Here is a 19,064-nt window from a genome sequence, read left to right on the forward strand (position 1 = left end):
AGCCAGAAATTGTACTCAAGTGAGAGTACTGTTACTTTACAGATTTATTACTCAAGTGAAAGTAAGGAGTAGTCACCCAAATATTTACTTGAGTAAAAGTTGTGAAAAAACTACTCAAGTACTGAGTAACTGATGAGTAACCTGTTTGTTTAATGATTACAGCAACAAATAATGTACAAAAACATAAAAATAGCTATGAGCAAATTCATAGCCAGGAATATCTCTTAAGCAACTAAAACAATAATACATATTAAATAATAATACATTAAAATTAAAATATTAAGGAAAATTGAGTCACAATAACTTAACAGCACCATAGGCTCAGTAGGCATTCATCGATTGATTGATTGATTGAAACTTGTATTAGTAGATTGCACAGTACAGTACATATTCCGTACAATTGACCACTAAATGGTAACACCCCAATATGTTTTTCAACGTAAATCAATTACTTAATAAATGACCAAGTCGAGGTGATCTACTTCATATATACATACACACACATATCATATATATATATATATATATATATATATATATATATATATATATATATATATATATATATATATATATATACACAGTATATAATTTATAGTTATTTATTTTGCCGTTTTTGTTGACATTTTAAAGGTGTTTTAATGAATATACATGCATGTTTAACACATAGATTCCTATCTTTCATGAAGACAAGAATATAAGTTGGTGTATTACCTGATTCTGATGACTTGCATTGATTGGAATCAGACAGTATAGTGCTGATAATGTCCACATTTTCAAATGGAGGGAAAAAAAAGTTCCTCTTTTCTGTGTAATACCACATGAAAGTTGTTGGTTTTGGGCATCTTATTTGTCCAGCTTCCATATTCGTTTTAATACACTTTACAAAAAATACATTGGCGGCAAACTCCGTAGCTTCTTAGCTTGTTTGCGCTGGCTTTCAGAGACTCTTATTTTGTTAGCGCAGGCGCGATGGAGCGCCGCTTTTATTGTGAAGACAGGAACTGTGCAATCAGTCTTTAGGCTTTTGACGGGAAATACGGTTGAAATAAAAAGTGTCTTTTTTCCTTTACACTTTTGATTGATTGATTGAAACTTTTATTAGTAGATTACACAGTACAGTACATATTCCGTACAATTGACCACTAAATGGTAACACCCCAATAAGTTTTTCAACATGTTGGGTTCTACGTGTGACGGTCACGTGACCACCTGGCTCTGTTTGATTGGTCCAACGTCACCAGTGACTGCATTTGATTGGTGAAACGCGGGCATGCGTAGATCCTACTTTGAATGCGTGTCTGACAAAATCAAAACAAACAAAGCGTGCATTAACAGATCGATAAAAAAAAAAGTAGCGAGTAACGAGCTGATTGTAGATAAATGGAGCGGAGTAAAAGTAGCGTTTGTTCTTTATAAATATACTCAAGTAAAAGTAAAAGTATGTTGCATAAAAACTACTCTTAGAAGTACAATTTATCCCAAAAGTTACTCAAGTAAATGTAACGGCGTAAATGTAGCGCGTTACTACCTACCTCTGGTGCCGGCTTGTCCAGGGTGTACGCCACCTGAATGCAGCTGAGATAGGCTCCAGCGACCCCAAAAGGGACAAGCGGTAGAAAATGGATGGGTGGAAACAAAGTGTTGGTGTTCTAACTGGGTGTGACGTTAGAGTGGCCAAAAACATGAGTTATACTTGTTAAATTAAACCTCTGCCTTGTTTTTAATGAATACTTAGAAGTACAACACTACTACATTTTAAGTGTTTTCTGAGGGGGTAGATGGTGAAAAAAGTTTGAGAACCACCTATAGATTGCCACATGTTAGGATATAGGGACGGCGTGGCGCAGTGGGAGAGTGGCCGTGCGCAACCCGAGGGTCCCTGGTTCAAATCCCACCTAGTACCAACCTCGTTGTGTCCTGAGCAAGACACTTCACCCTTGCTCCTGATGGGTGCTGGTTGGCGCCTTGCATGGCAGCTCCCTCCATCAGTGTGTGAATGTGTATGTGAATGGGTAAATGTGGAAGTAGTGTCAAAGCGCTTTGAGTACCTTGAAGGTAGAAAAGCGCTATACAAGTACAACCCATTTATTTATACACACACACACACACACACTCACACACACACTCACAAAGAGAAAGAGAGAGAGAAGAAGAGAGACACCTGCTGGAAGGAAGAAGTCATCCTTATTTCCCTCTGCCTACTTCCATCCTTTTTGTTGAGGAAATGGAAAAGATCTCTGATTACAAAAACATGAAAGAAGGGGATCAAACGCAACCCCCGTGACCTTGTGGCGGGCACAGCGAGAGGCGGCAAGTTAATCTCCTCCCCCCCAGGTGCGGTGTAAGGGCTGGCACCGCCTACGTAAAGTCCCTTCGAGTGGACGACGACAAGGCTGCTGCAGGTGGCCGACAATAACCACACACAATGGACGCTAATCCGGAAATATTGATGTCTGGAACAGGGTCTGTGTGTGTGTGTGTGTGTGTGTGTGTGTGTGTGTGTGTGTGTGTGTGTGTGTGTGTGTGTGTGTGTGTGTGTGTGTGTGAGCGAGAGCGACCCCTCAAGGACACACGACACCCTTTTTGTGGGTATTCATTGACTATTGTAGATGGATAAAATGTCAGCGCAATGAAAATGAGGCCACATCAAAGCCTTTAATTGCTTTGCACGGTCTTCTATGTCCTATGATGTTGAATATTAATAGGGGACAGAGTGACATTTATTTATTATTTTGATTATTATGTGGTTTGTGTGCAGGACCGAGTCTGTAGCGGAGAAAATGCTGACCAACTGGTTCACCTTTCTGCTGTACAAGTTCCTCAAGGTAATATTTGAGATTTGTAGCCGTTGTTAAAGGCACTTAAAGCAGGTAGTACGGTGGTCACATGGTAAGTAGACTCTTAATTTAGTCTGAAATGACAACGCGACACAAAATATGATCAATAATGTCCTGTTGAATCCAACGTTTATCATAACGTTATTATTTGACTTTTAATGGATATCGTTTGATGTTGCTATTGTTTTCCCATTTAAAGGGGAACATTATCACAATTTCAGAAGGGTTAAAATGAATAAAAATCAGTTCCCAGTGGCTTATTTTATTTTTCGAAGTTTTTTTCAAAATTTTACCCATCATGGAATATCCCGAAAAAAAGCTTTAAAGTGCCTGATTTTCCCTATCTGTAAATCCACTTTCCATTTTCCTGTGACGTCACATAGTGACGCCAATACAAACAAACATGGCGGACAGCACAGCAAGATATAGCGACATTAGCTCGGATTCTGACTTGGATTTTGGCGGCTTAAGCGATTCAACAGATTACGCATGTATTGAAACGGATGGTTGGAGTGTGGAGGCAGATAGCGAAAACGAAATTGAAGAAGAAACTGAAGCTATTGAGCGAATAGCTATTGAAGCTATTCGGCGATCGCCCTCTAATCTTTTGACCACTGGAGCAACTTAAATCCATCGATTGGTAAGTGTTAGTTTGGCATTAAAAGTGGGTGGAGGGAAAGGCTGGATGCAAATATAGCTACAAATGTACATACAGCTAGCCTAAATAGCATTTTAGCATCGATTAGCTGGCACTCATGCCGCGACCAAATATGTCTTATTAGCGCATACTGTAAGTCAATAACATCAACAAACTTCACCTTTGTGATTTCGTTGACTTTATCGTTGGAAATGCATCTGCTTTTCACCTCCACAACAATGCTTTGCCCTGCTTTTGCCTGCAGGCGGAACACGAATCAACAAATGAAGGGTTTGTACACAGAGACAGGCAGGCAGATACATTGCTCAAAATAAAAGTTGGTAAATCCAAAAGTTCACAAATAGAGGGGTTCGTAAATCGAGGTTCCACTGTAAGTCTCTAGAGATGATTTTGAGAAAACATAAACCAGGGGTCCCCAAACTACGGCGTTCGTGATCTGGCCCGCGGGAAGTCCCAAGTTAATTTTTGTTTTATTCATTTTTTTAATCTGTCCTTTCTAATCCATTTTCTACCGCTTGTTGCTTGTTACTCTCAGAGTCTCCTAGCCGCTCAGGCAAATCAAATTGTCTAAAAATGCATTTTCCAATCGATGACGTGATATCATATATCCATCCATCCATCCGTTTTCTACCGCTTATCCCTTTTGGGGTCGCGGGGGCCACTGGTGCCTATCTAAGCTACAATCGGGCGGAAGGCGGCGTACACGCTGGACAAGTCGCCACCTCATCGCAGGATATCATATATGTATATATATATATATATATATATATATATATATATATATATATATCCATCCATCAATCCATCCATTTTCTACCGCTTATTACCTTTTGGGGCCGCGGGGGGCGCTGGCGCCTATCTCAGCTACAATCGGGCGGAAGGCGGGGTACACCCTGGACAAGTCGCTACCTCATTGCAGGGCCAATATATATATATATATATATATATATATATATATATATATATATATATATATATATATATATATATTTATATATATATATATATATATATATATATATATATATATATATACATATACATATATATATATATATATATATATATATATACATATATATATATATACATATATATATATGTGTGTATATATATGTATATATATATATGTGTATATATGTGTATATATATGTATATATATATGTATACATATATGTATATATATGTGCGTATATATAAGTATATATATATATGTATGTATATATGTATATATGTAGATATATATATATATATGTATGTATATATATATGTATATATATATATGTATATATATATATATGTATGTATATATATATATATATATATATATGTATGTATATATATATATATATGTATATGTGTATATATATATATATATATATATATATATATATATATATATATATATATTTATATATATATATATATATATATATATATATATATATATATAAGCAGCCCGGATATAAGCAGCCCGGCCCCCGGCCAAATTATTTTAACCCAATGCGGCCCCGGGTCAAAAAGTTAGGGGACACCTGACATAAAATTAACCCAATGCGGCCCCCAGGTCAAAAAGTTTGGTGACCCCTGATATAAACTGTCTAAACGTGTTGTCTTGTTCAGGAGTGTGCGGGGGAGCCGCTCTTCTCGCTCTTCTGTGCCATCAAGCAGCAGATGGAGAAAGGGCCTATCGACTCCATCACAGGAGAAGCACGTTATTCTCTCAGCGAGGACAAACTCATCAGACAACAGATCGACTACAAGACGCTGGTGAGTAGGGAGAGTTTCATTCAGTGACACTGGCCGGTCACAAGAGTGGCGATGTCACTGTTTACGAGCTGTCAAATAAGCATGAGGTGTTTTTAACCTAAAGGCCTACTGAAATGAGATTAGGGGCGGTATGGCGTAGTGGGTAGAACGGCCCTGCCAGAAACCTGAGGGTTGCAGGTTCGCTTCCCACCTATTAACATCCAAAATTGTTGCCGTTGTGTCCTTGGGCAGGACACTTCACCCTTGCCCCCGGTGCCGCTCACACCGGTGAATGAATGATGAATGAATGATTGGTGGTGGTCGGAGGGGCCGTAGGCGCAAACTGGCGGCCACGCTTCCGTCAGTCTACCCCACGGCAGCTGTGGCTACAGATGTAGCTTACCACCACCAGGTGTGAATGAATGATGGGTTCCCACTTCTCTGTGAGTGCTTTGAGTATCTAACAATAGGAAAGCGCGATATAAATCTAATCCATTATTATTATTATTTTTAGATGTTCTTATTTAGCAGGTCCACTCTATGTGTCATACTTGATCATTTCGCGATATTGCCATATTTTTGCTGAAATTATTTAGTAGAGAACATCGACAATAAAGCTCGCAACTTTTGGCTGATAGAAAAGCCCTGCCTTTACCGGAAGTCACAGACGATGACGTCACCCGTCGATGGCTCCTCACATCCTCACATTGTTTTTAATGGGAGCCTCCAACAAAAAGAGCTATTTGGACCAAGAAAACGACAATTTCCCCATTAATTTGAGCGAGGATGAAAGATTTGTGTTTGAGGATATTGATAGCGACGGACTAGAAAAAAAAAAAAAAAATCAAGCTAAAAAAAAAATAAAACGCAATTGCATTGGGACGGATCCAGATGTTTTTAGACACATTTACTAGGATAATTCTGGGAAATCCCTTATCTTTCTATTGTGTTGCTAGTGTTTTAGTTAGTTTAATAGTACCTGATAGTCGGAAGGGTGTGTCCACGGGTGTTTTGACGCCAGTGTCTGATGGAAGTCGATGGCAGCTGTATGGACGGCACAAGCTCAGCTGATCTCCGGTGAGTGGCATATTTTTACCACAATTTTCTCACCGAAAACTGCTGGTTGACATTTGGTCGGGATCCATGTTCGCTTGACCGCTCTGATCGACAGGAAAGCTTCACCTCCGGGAATTTTAAACAAGGAATCACCGTGTGTTTGTGTGGCTAAAGGCTCAAGCTTCCCAACTCCATCTTTCTACTTTGACTTCTCCATTATTAATTGAACAAATTGCAAAAGATTCAGCAACACAGATGTCCAAAATACTGTTTAATTATGCGGTTAAAGCAGACTACTTTTAGCTGTGTGTGTGTGCGCAGCGCTAATATTTCCTTACAGTCCATGACATCACGCGTGCACATCATCATTCCGCTACGTTTTCAACAAGAAGTTTAAAATTGCAATTTAGTAAACTAAAAAGGCCGTATTGGCATGTGTTGCAATGTTAATATTTCATCATTGATATATAAACTATCAGACTGTGTGGTCGGTAGTAGTGGGTTTCAGTAGGCCTTTAACTTGTTTTTTTTTTTGCTCAACCATAAAAGTTATGGTTGTTTGTTAGGGAGCAAGATCACATTATCACCGATTAAAATATTTATACGCACATTCTAAGAGTTGGTGGTGCACAGTTAAAAGAAAAAAAAGTTTTTGGGCCAGCAAGTGCATACATTTGCTGAATGAAAGTTGCCTATTCAGCAAGATTTGGCGCAAATAATGGATTATTGTGTGTGGTTAGTATCGAGGGTAAAGGCTGCAGTGACACAGCAGGTCCAAAGGGTGGAGCTGTGGTTTGTGAAACAACGCACATTGCTGCCACCTACAGGAATAGAGTAGAAGACAATTTTTGTACTTTTCTTGCATACACAATCAAGGAGGTTTAAAGCGCTGTGCGATTTGGCCCCCCAGGTGGTAAACTGCATCCACCCTGAGAACGAGAAGAGCCCAGAGATCCAAGTGAAGGTGCTCAACTGTGACACCATCAGTCAGGTGAAGGAGAAGATCCTGGACGCCATTTACAAGAATGTGCCGCATTCGCATCGTCTCAAGGCCTCAGACATGGACCTGGGTATGTCACTACTACTACAAGTGCTAGTAGTACTACAACTACTACACTACGTCTACACATATAGGACTATGTTTGTTTTTTGGGACCGTATTAACTCGACTTACGAGTGTTTTGAGGCAAGAGCTGTCTCTCAGCTAATTGTTATGCTCCAAGCAAAAATTGGTGTTACGAGCCTTCCCACCACTAGTTGGCAGAGTCAATGTCACAGTGAACCCTGTAATATTTGAACAAGACATCCAGTTTTACAAGCTACCATTAGCTTATTGCTAGAGAAGGACATACAGTGGGGCAAAAAAGTATTTAGTCAGCCACCGATTGTGCAAGTTCTCTCACTTAAAATGATGACAGAGGTCTGTAATTTTCTTCATAGGTACACTTCAACTGTGAGAGACAGAATGTGAAAAAAAAATCCAGGAATTCACATTGTAGGAATTTTAAAGGATTTATTTGTAAATTATGGTGGAAAATAAGTATTTGGTCAACCATTCAAAGCTCTCACTGATGGAAGGAGGTTTTGGCTCAAAATCTCACGATACATGGCCCCATTCATTCTTTCCTTAACACGGATCAATCGTCCTGTCCCCTTAGCAGAAAAACAGCCCCAAAGCATGATGTTTCCACCCCCATGCTTCACAGTAGGTATGGTGTTCTTGGGATCCAACTCAGTATTCTTCTTCCTCCAAACACGACGGGTTGAGTTTATACCAAAATGGATACATGGATGATACAGCAGAGGATTGGGAGAATGTCATGTGGTCAGATGAAACCAAAATAGAACTTTTTGGTATAAACTCAACTCGTCGTGTTTGGAGGAAGAAGAATACTGAGTTGCATCCCGAGAACACCATACCTACTGTGAAGCATGAGGGTGGAAACATCATGCTTTGGGGCTGTTTTTGGATGGCAGTATTGTCCTGTTTAAGAGTGTCAAATACTGCTTGCGGCAGACAAACTGCCTTACGGTAGAGTGGTACACGTAAACGTGACTGCTGTTGTTGTGTGTTGTTACTGCGCTGGGAGGACGTTAATGAAACTGCCTAACAATAAACCCACTTAAGAAACCAAGAACTCGCCCTCGATCATTCTACAGTTATAACGTCATTGGGCAGACACGCTCTCAGACACGTCACTCAGGTCTTCATGGAGCTGGAGGCCACGCCCCCTCCAGCGCCGCCTGAATTTCGGGAGATATTCGTCCCGGGTGGTTTTCGGGAGAGGCGCTGAATTTCGGAAAATCCGGCAGGGTTGGCAAGTACCGGTATGCCTCTATCATAGATCCCTGATTACATTTGTATATGAGCAAAAAATCAATCCTTGATGGGACCCAGCATAGCTCAATGGTCAACACTGTGGGCTCCTGATACAGGGGTACTGATTTCAAACCCCATACAAAAATTAAGTAAATGCTCAAAATAATAATTATCAAAAATAAATAGTAAATGTGAGTGTGAATGTTGTCCGTCTATCTGTGATAAGGGGGCGACTAGTCCAGGGTGTACCCCGCCTTCCGCCTGATTGTAGCTGAGATAGGCGCCAGCGCCCCCCGCGACCCCACAAGGGAATACGCGGTAGAAAATGGATGGATGGACACTTCGAGGGTTACCTGTGAGAGAGAGAGAGAGAGAGAGAGAGAGAGAGAGAGAGAGAGAGAGAGAGAGTGCGTGTGTGGGTGTGAATGAGCATTAGAGTGTAATTCCTGAGGTGGGTGGGAATATTAGTAGAAACTAAATAATAAAGAGCGTTGACCAATGAGCTCTCCTGGGTATGATTAAAATAAGATAGTTTAATTGATGTCTCCAGCCACAGTTTTGCAAGTTAAATATTGACCTGACCAGAATTCGAATCCAGCACCCTTCATTCCAAGTCAATGGTCTTAACCACTGGGCTATCCTGGGTCTTGTGATGAGAAGTTTTTTTTTCCATACACACATCTAATCAAGGACTCCTGGCTCAGTAAAGTATGATGGAAGCGAAGAAAATACTGACAACCATAGTTTGGTTCGAACCCAGCACCCTTCGTTCCGAGTCAACAGTCTTAACCACTGGGCTATCCTAGGTCTTGTGAAGAGTAGATTTTGTTCGATACACAAATGTAATCGAGGATTCCTGGCTCAGTAATGTATGGTGGAGGTGGAAGAAAATACTGACCACCAGAGTGGGGTTTGAACCCAGCACCCTTCATTCCGAGTCAACAGTCTTTACCACTGGGCTATCCTAGGTCTTGTGAAGAGTAGATTTTGTTCGATACACAAATGTAATCGAGGATTCCTGGCTCAGTAAAGTATGATGGAGGTGGATGAAAATACTGACCACCAGAGTGGGGTTTGAACCAAGTACCTTTCATTCCACGTCAACTGTCTTAACCGCTGAACTATCCTGAGTCTTGGCAAGTCAAGATTTTGTTCCATGAACAAATGTCATCGAGAATACCTGGCTCAGTAAAGAAGGATGGAGGTGAAACTAACTTCTGCCAACTACAGTGGGATTCAAACACAGCACCCTACATTCCTAGTCAACAGTGCTAACCACTTAGCTATCCTGGGCTTTGTGAAGAAGGATTTTTTTTCATACACAAATATAATTTAGGACATCGTGCTCGGTAAAGTATGATGGAGGTGGAACCAAATACTGTCAATCAGAGTGGGATTCAAACCCAGCACCTGCCATTCCAAGTCAACAGTCTTAACCACTGGGGTATTTTGGGTCTAGTAGAGGAAGAGTCAGAGAGTGTAGTTCCTGAGCTGGGTGGTAATAGTAGTAGAAAGGTGTGTGGAGTTTGCATGTTTTCCCTGCAACTTACCAAAGCTCCAGAGTTTTGTTTAACCCCGCCAGCTCTTTGTTAAAATGCTAACATTAGCTTTGCTAGCATACTAACTTTTTTTTAGCTAGTTTTGCAACCGTGTACCCCAGAGTCATATAACTTGGTATGTGACACTTGTCAATTGGTAGAATGCAAATGTTAGCATGCTAGCAAGCTAACATTGGTATGTTAACTTTTTCAGCTGATTTTAATACTTTTTTCTCTACTTCCGCAGCCATACACCTTAGAGTCATACAACTTGGTATGTGAAACATGCTAACTGTTAGCATACTGACGTTAGCACACATGCTACATGTTAGTATTTTAATGTTAGGATGCTAATGTCTTAGGCTAGCTCTGTAGCTCATTTTGTACGGTTGTACATAAAACTCAGAGATTTGGTCTCTAGGCACTTGTGATGGGTCCGGCAACACCGATACATCGGCGCATGCGTCGAGGTCATAGAGCGAAACCCTGTGTCGGTGCGCGTACCGCTTTTAGAAAGTCACGTGACCGATCATGAGCTGTTTTGGTCACGTGACCGATACGCGAACTGTGTGGCACTGGCACCTGCGCGCCAACCTGTGTTTATAAGGAAGTGCATTTGGTCTCTAGGCACTTGTGATGGGTCCGGCAACACCGATACATCGGCGCATGCGTCGAGCTCATAGAGCGAAACCCTGTGTTGGTGCGCGTACCGCTTTTAGAAAGTCACGTGACCAATCATGAGCTGTTTTGGTCACGTGACCGATACGCGAACTGTGTGGCACTGGCACCTGCGCGCCAACCTGTGTTTATAAGGAAGTGCATTTGTCAACGAGATGCTGTTGCCGACAGAATCGCCGCACTTCTCTCGTTGTTTGTCATTTATCGTCGTCGGAGATCATGGAGCAGCCTCAGGCAAAAAAAAATATTTCTGCCGTGTGGGAATATTTTGATCTTGTATCGGGAAAAAAAAGTATTTGTGTTCATTTCCTTGTCGTTTCATCCTGTTCTCTCAAAGTTTCTACTCGACCTGTTATTAGGGCTGTAACGGTATTTGTAGTGAACCGCATTGTCCCACCCACACAACCATCGGGTTACATTAAAAACCCGTAATAGCTAACCCCGCCGTTAGCTCAGTTGGTAGAGTGGAGGACTGTACTAGCTCATGCTGAGTTCCGTAGGGCAGTGGTCCCCAACCTTTTTGTATCCGCTGACCGGTCAACGCTTAATAATTTGTCCCGCGGCCCGGGGGGGGGTCCTTTTTTTTTTCTTTTCTCTTTTTTTTTTTTCTTCTTTGTCATAAAAAAGGGACGTTTTTGTCATGAAAAAGGGAGGTTTTTGTGTTTTTTGCACTAATTGTAAGTGTATATTGTGTGTTTTTTATGTTGATTTAATTTAAAAAATAATAATAATAAAATTATTATTGTTTTTTTTTAATAAAAAATTATTCTGCGGCCCGGTACCAATCGGGCCACGGCCCGGTGGTTGGGGACCACTGCCGTAGGGTACTGGTTTAAATCCCGCTCGACGTATCAATGATCAATGTTTTTGCCATGAATTGATTAACGTGGACCCCGACTTAAACAAGTTGAAAAACTTTTTCGGGTGTTACCATTTAGTGGTCAATTGTACGGAATATGTACTGAACTGTGCAATCTACTAATAAACGTTTCAATCAATCAATCAATCAACAGTGCGTATTCAGAGCGCATGTAAAAAAATATATAAAATTTTTTTTAAAAATCCCAGTCCATAAGTATCCTCATTCACAACACGTTCTCTTAGATTTCCATGTTATGATACATGTTCACATTATTTATTGACTGTATCTAAAACAGATCCATCCATCCATTTTCTACCGCTTATTCCCTTTTGGGGTCACGGGGGGCGCTGGCGCCTATCTCAGCTACAATCGGGCGGAAGGCGGGGTACACCCTGGACAAGACGCCACATCATCGCAGGGCCAACACAGATAGATAGCAAAACAGATCAAAAAATATTTTTGTTTAAAGGAAAATATTAAATAATCCTGAATGAAATACAATGACTTGGTTTATATTATTGTATATACTAGGTCAGTGGTTCTCAAATGGGGGTACGCATACCTCTGGGGGTACTTGAAGGTATGCCAAGGGGTACGTGAGATTTTTCAAAAATATTCTAAAAATAGCAACAATTCAAAAATCCTTTATAAATATATTTATTGAATAATACTTCAACAAAATATGAATGTAAGTTCATAAACTGTGAAAAGAAATGCAACAATGCAATATTCAGTGTTGACAGCTAGATTTTTTGTGGACATGTTCCATAAATATTGATGTTAAAGATTTCTTTTTTTGTGAAGAAATGTTTAGAATTAAGTTCATGAATCGAGATGTATCTCTATTACAATCCCCAAAGAGGGCACTTTAATCATGTGTAGAAATCTTTATTTATGATTGAATCACTTGTTTATTTTTCAACAAGTTTTTAGCTATTTTTTATATCTTTTTTTCCAAATAGTTCAAGAAAGACGACTACAAATGAGCAATATTTTGCACCGTTATACAATTTAATAAATCAGAAACTGATGACATAGTGCTGTATTTTACTACTTTATCTGGTTTTTTTTTCAACCAAAAATGCTTTGCTCTGATTAGGGGGTATTTGAATTAAAAAAAAGTTCACAGGGGGTACATCACTGAAAAAAGGTTGAGAACCACTGTACTAGGTCATAAAATCAGTGTCAGTTGTGTCGGTCCATAGGTTGCCTGTAGGGATTTTTAATGTCCAGCAGATGTCAGTATTTAGTGACACAGTATTGACACAGTATCAATACAGTTTTGCAATGTGTCGAAACGCTACATGACGCCTCATCCACCCATCACTACTAGGCACCATCTTAAAAGTGCGCCGGCTTCCAGCGACCCCCGGCCAGAGGTCCAGGGCACAGATAGCAGGCCCATCAAAATTTCTCCGGGAATTTTCTAGGTTATATTAATAAATGTCATGTACGGTGCTGGGCTTCACGGTGGCAGAGGGGTTAGTGCGTCTGCCTCACAATACGAAGGTCCTGCAGTCCTGGGTTCAAATCCAGGCTCGGGATCTTTCTGTGTGGAGTTTGCATGTTCTCCCCGTGAATGCGTGGGTTCCCTCCGGGTACTCCGGCTTCCTCCCACTTCCAAAGACATGCACCTGGGGATAGGTTGATTGGCAACACTAAATTGGCCCTAGTGTGTGAATGTGAGTGTGAATGTTGTCTGTCTATCTGTGTTGGCCCTGCGATGAGGTGGCGACTTGTCCGGGGTGTACCCCGCCTTCCGCCCGATTGTAGCTGAGATAGGCGCCAGCGCCCCCCGCGACCCCAAAAAGGGAATAAGCGGTAGAAAATGGATGGATGGATGGATGTACGGTGCTTAACTCGTGTAATATTTGTATTTATTTGTATACTCTTTTAATGTACATATTGTCACAGAAACAAATAATTCAAAAATAAAATCAAAATAATAAAAAAAAAAAAGTATTTTTTTTTAACAAAAATTTAAATAGTGTTTAATTTTCTAAACTATAACTATTATTTATTCGTCCGATAACCAAATTAAACAACTATTTTTCCACACATAATAAAGAAAAAGCTAATAAATGATTATTCTCAAGAATGAAACTCTTAATTTGACATCCTAATCAAGGATCAGTTTTTTTCCCCAAGATGGCGCTGCTGTAGTGGCTGCTGTTGGCAGGAGCTCTGTGCTCTTGTGTCATCCTTTTGTGTTTCCCTCTTGTTTTCATGTGTTATTATATTTTCTTGCCTTTTGGTCCGGGACCCTTTGGGACTGTGTGACAAGGGGTGGCCCTTTCGTGACCTCTGTGGTGCTTTTTTTGTGGACATCTGGATCTGCCTCCCGGGAGCCTTTTGGCCATGGAGACCAGCTGCTGGGTGTCTGCCACACCGGAGTCGGTTTGGATGTACTGGAGGTGATGCGGATGAGGGGACAGGGCTGCGGAGCTAGCACTGAGCGCTGGGACGTAAAGGCTTTGCGGTGTCTTGACTGGGTGAGCAGGTGTCGGACACCTCAGTCTCCTTGGACGTATCCTCGCTCATCCATGCGGACTGGACACTGGCCGAGAGTGGAGTCGGCTGTCTTGGTTGCTTTGTTGGGTCTGCTCCTGTCTCTGGCCATGCTCCCTCCACCCCAGCGGACGATAGCGTGGAACACCGCAGAGGCCACCAGAGTGGATATGTTTCTTTTACTTTTTATTCATAGCTGTATGTAGAAGTGTCTGCTTGTATCTGCTGCTTTAATGTCTTTAATGTCCTCTGTGTTCTTTGATGTTTGATGTTTCCCTCTTACACACATGTAAGAGGGGTGTGTTCTATGGCTATGAGTTGTTGTTTTTTTGTTTTTTTTGTTTTCTTCCTTGGCCTCAGTCTGCACCCCCTCTCCAGGGCCCAGGCTAAGACCGATTTTTATTTTTTTATTTTATTTTAATCTTCTATTTTTCCTCCCTTTCCCCCCACCTTGTTTCCCTGTATATCCTCTTTTTTTGTAAGGGGCGCTGGAAGCCGGCAGACCCGTCAGCGATCCTGTTCTGTCTCCCTGTAATGTTTGTCTAATCTTGAATGGGATTGTGCTGAAAATTTTAATTTTCCTGACGGAATAAATAAAGTACTATCTAATCTAATCTAAAGAAATAACAATAACTAACATATTCCATGATTACAAATTAAAAGCTTCCCATTGCAGAAATATGAATAATAATACATTGTTGAAGCACTGCATTTTTTATTTGTAGCATAGCAGTTGTTAGCTCGTACTCATTTTTTCTTGTTGATTCAATCCTCAAAACAACATGGTTTGGTCTTTTTTGCGTAACTTGTGACCTCGCCGCGATGTGTGTTTGCGCGCAGAGTGGCGTCAGGGACGAGGACAGCGTGTCATCTTGCAGGATGAGGACGTCACCACCAAGATCGAAGGCGACTGGAAGAGGCTGAACATGCTCGCCCACTATCAGGTAATGAACGTAATAATAAGTATCATCATAATTATCATAGGGGGCATGTTTAGAGTTTTCGAGACATAAGAAAACAAAGGTTTTCTTATGTCTGCGCAAATATATGTTAATAGATGTTGGGGCGGCATAGCTCGGTTGGTAGAGTGGCCGTGCCAGCAACTTGAGGGTTCCAGGTTCGATTCCCGCTTCCACCATCCTAGTCACTGCCGTTGTGTCCTTGGGCAAGACACTTTACCCACCTGCTCCCAGTGCCACCCACACTGGTTTAATATGTAAAGCGCTTTGAGTCACTAGACAAAAGCGCTATATAAATATAATTCACTTCACTTCAATAATGTGCTTTGCCTTCACTCCAATAAGCCCCGCCCGCTCCTTGCAGCGTGAATACACACAATATCCATCCATCCATCCATCCTCTTCCGCTTATCCGAGGTCGGGTCGCGGGGGCAACAGCCTAAGCAGGGAAGCCCAGACTTCCCTATCTCCAGCCACTTCGTCTAGCTCTTCCCGGGGGATCCCGAGGCGTTCCCAGGCCAGCCGGGAGACATAGTCTTCCCAATACACACAATAGTGTGTGTTAATTGATGATATTATCAATCAATCAATCAATGTTCATTTATATAGCCCTAATTCACTAGTGTCTCAAAGGGCTGCACAAACCACAACACAAACCACTACGACATCCTCGGTAGGCCCACATAAGGGAGAGGAAAATATTGCTGTACTTGATACTTTTCTGTTAATAACTCCTCACTTTCTGCTATAAATTGGTTCCATTTTGACTTCTTGAAGTTTACTTTCCGATACTGGTTGGTGGCCGAGCCATTGGAACATCCCTAGTGCTGACCTTATAACATCTTAAAATTCCTACTTAAACCAGGGGTTCTTAACTTTTTGGACCTCGGATCCAAGGACTACTCATATATTATCACTAAATTACATTAGTAATTCGAGTCTTATGAGTCTTTTTAAGCATTATATCTAACCTAATAGTAACAACCTTGTCAAATGATATAAAAGCATGGGTTCATGACAACAATTCTTGTCTATTTAACACTTAAACCTTAGGCTTAGAACAATTATTGATTGAAAATTAGAACAATCAGTGCTAATCAGATATATTGCATAGGTAGGGACTCAAAATACATTTACATACAATTATATTGTGCTAAAGCAAATCAACTAAATTATTATCTTTCGTAACCAAACTATCAATAAAATAAAGTGCAAATGAATATACTGCCTCACCACTTTGTCATAACTTCCACGCTTAAGAAACTTCGCTATGACTATAGCTCTAGACTTTTGTTTGTTTGAGATTGGCATTACTGCCACGAGTGGTGGAAAAGTGTATTACAGTTGAGTCCCCCTGCGGCCCATACGGACCACAGCTGAGAAACATAATTTTTGGCGGCACTCGAGGGGTGCTTGTGGCCCAAGCACCAAACCTTGTCAAATGATATAAAAGCATGTGTTCATGACAACAATTCTTGTCTATTTAACACTTAAACCTTATGCTTAGAACAATTATTGATTGAAAATTAGAACAATCAGTGCTAATCAGATATATTGCATAGGTAGGGACTCAAAATACATTTACATACAATTATATTGTGCTAAAACAAATCAACTAAATTATTATATGGATGAAGTACTGGCTGTCCAGAGTCGAGACCCAGGATGAACCGCTCGTTGGGACCCAGGATGGACCGCTCGCCTGTATCGGTTGGGGACATCTCTACGCTGCTGATCCGCTTGAGATGGTTTCCTGTGGACGGGACTCTTGCTGCTGTCTTGGAGCCACTATGGATTGAACTTTCACAGTATCATGTTAGACCCGCTCAACATCCATTGCTTTCGGTCCCCTAGAGGGGGGGGTTGCCCACATCTGAGGTCCTCTCCAAGGTTTCTCATAGTCAGCATTGTCACTGGCGTCCCACTGGATGTGAATTCTCCCTGCCCACTGGGTGTGAGTTTTCCTTGCCCTTTTGTGGGTTCTTCCGAGGATGTTGTAGTCGTAATGATTTGTGCAGTCCTTTGAGACATTTGTGATTTGGGGCTATATAAATAAACATTGATTGATTGATTGATTGATTATCTTTCGTAACCAAACTGTCAATAAAATAAAGTGCAAATGAATATACTGCCTCACGTGTGTGTGTGTGTGTGCGTGCGTGCGTGCGTGTGTGTGTGTGTAGGTGCCCGACAACGCAGTGATGGCCCTGGTCCCCAAGCAAGTAACGGCCTACAACTCGGTCAACAACTCCACCGTGTCCCGGACGTCCGCCAGCAAATACGGTAAGTGCGAGCCAACAGAGGGCGCTACGGTTAACATCGCATTGATTGGTGGTTGGTCCACAGAGAACATGATCAAGTACACGGGCAGCCCAGACAGCCTTCGCTCGCGGACGCCCATGATCACGCCCGACTTGGAGAGCGGCGTGAAGGTGTGGCACCTGGTCAAGAACCACGAGCACGGCGACCAGAAGGAGGGCGACCGCGGCAGCAAGATGGTGTCCGAAATCTACCTGACCAGACTCCTGGCCACCAAGGTGAGATTTGAGGAACTGGAGTGGGAAACGCCAGTCAAAGATCATCTATATGACAGGAGTGTTGTGCCCAGGGAACGCTGCAGAAGTTTGTGGACGACCTTTTCGAGACCATCTTCAGCACGGCGCACAGGGGCAGCGCCCTGCCGCTCGCCATCAAGTACATGTTCGACTTCCTGGACGAGCAGGCCGACAAACACAGCATTCATGACCCGCACGTGCGACACACGTGGAAGAGCAACTGGTGAGCTCACCTCCGGTCACCAAAGTACTACACTACACGACACTCTGCAGTACTACACTATAAAGTACGACACTATACTACGCTATGCAGTACTTTACTCTAGAGCAGGGGTCACCAACGCGGTGCCCGTAAGGACCAGATGAGTAGCCCGCTGGCCTGTTCTAAAAATAGCTCAAATAGCAACATTTACCAGTGAGCTGCCTCTATTTTTTAAATAAATGATAAATGGGTTGTACTTGTATAGCGCTTTTCTACCTTCAAGGTACTCAAAGCGCTTTGACATTACTTCCACATTCACCCATTCACACACACATTCACACACTGATGGAGGGAGCTGCCATGCAAGGCGCCAACCAGCACCCATCAGGAGCAAGGGTGAAGTGTCTTGCTCAGGACACAACGGACGTGACGAGGTTGGTTCCAGGTGGGATCTGAACCAGTGACCCCCGGGTTGCGCACGGCCACTCTCCCACTGCGCCACGCCGTCCCTAAATGTTTTAAATGTTATTTATTTACTAGCAAGCTGGTCTCGCGGTCCTGGGTCATAATTTTTCCCAAAGCAATTGTTGTTGGCTCTTACAAAGTCTGCCTGATTGACATTGTTGTTGATGGGGAAGGGATCTGTAGTTCCTAACGCTACTTCATTGATCATGTGACTGGCTTTCTCAAAATGGCTCGGGATACTATTTTAATTATATGTAATCATTTGCAAAGTTTTAAGGTCTTTTCTTGTCATAAATCAGACATAAAAGATAATAGCTTCAAAATTGAAGCAACTTGGTTATCCACTCTACTGGTACTTTAAACAAGGGGTTGTTCTCAAACTTTTTGACTTCGAAGCCCAACATTCACACGATAGAGGGGCTTGGGGCCCACTCATTTACTGTATTAACACAGAATTAGTCATCTTACTCTTAATTTTAATCATATTCAATAATTAAGTCCGGCCTACTTACAGTTTACAAACTTATTAATTGATAAGAAAGCATGTGTTAATCACGAAGATTATTTTCAAGGCTTAGGTCAGGCTGATTAGAAAATACATTTTAATCAAATATATTGCAAAAGGAAGGAAGGAAAAACAACATTACATACAATTACACAGAGTAATAATAATT

The 19,064-nt window shown here is 41.6% G+C and overlaps 1 protein-coding gene across 1 annotated transcript in view; it reads left to right on the forward strand.

Annotated features, from left to right (window-relative positions):
* The window catches only part of plxna4 (plexin A4), a 506,120-nt gene that overhangs the window by 467,339 nt on the left and 19,717 nt on the right, over positions 1-19,064 (forward strand). Inside the window, exons 23-29 of the mRNA XM_061912247.1 lie at positions 2,762-2,828; positions 5,122-5,268; positions 7,214-7,373; positions 15,050-15,153; positions 17,352-17,451; positions 17,515-17,705; positions 17,777-17,946. Coding sequence (XP_061768231.1) covers positions 2,762-2,828; positions 5,122-5,268; positions 7,214-7,373; positions 15,050-15,153; positions 17,352-17,451; positions 17,515-17,705; positions 17,777-17,946 — 939 coding nt within the window. The remainder of the gene's footprint in view (positions 1-2,761; positions 2,829-5,121; positions 5,269-7,213; positions 7,374-15,049; positions 15,154-17,351; positions 17,452-17,514; positions 17,706-17,776; positions 17,947-19,064) is intronic.

This window comes from Nerophis ophidion, linkage group LG10 (genome assembly GCF_033978795.1).
Source record: "Nerophis ophidion isolate RoL-2023_Sa linkage group LG10, RoL_Noph_v1.0, whole genome shotgun sequence".
Taxonomy (NCBI): domain Eukaryota; kingdom Metazoa; phylum Chordata; class Actinopteri; order Syngnathiformes; family Syngnathidae; genus Nerophis; species Nerophis ophidion.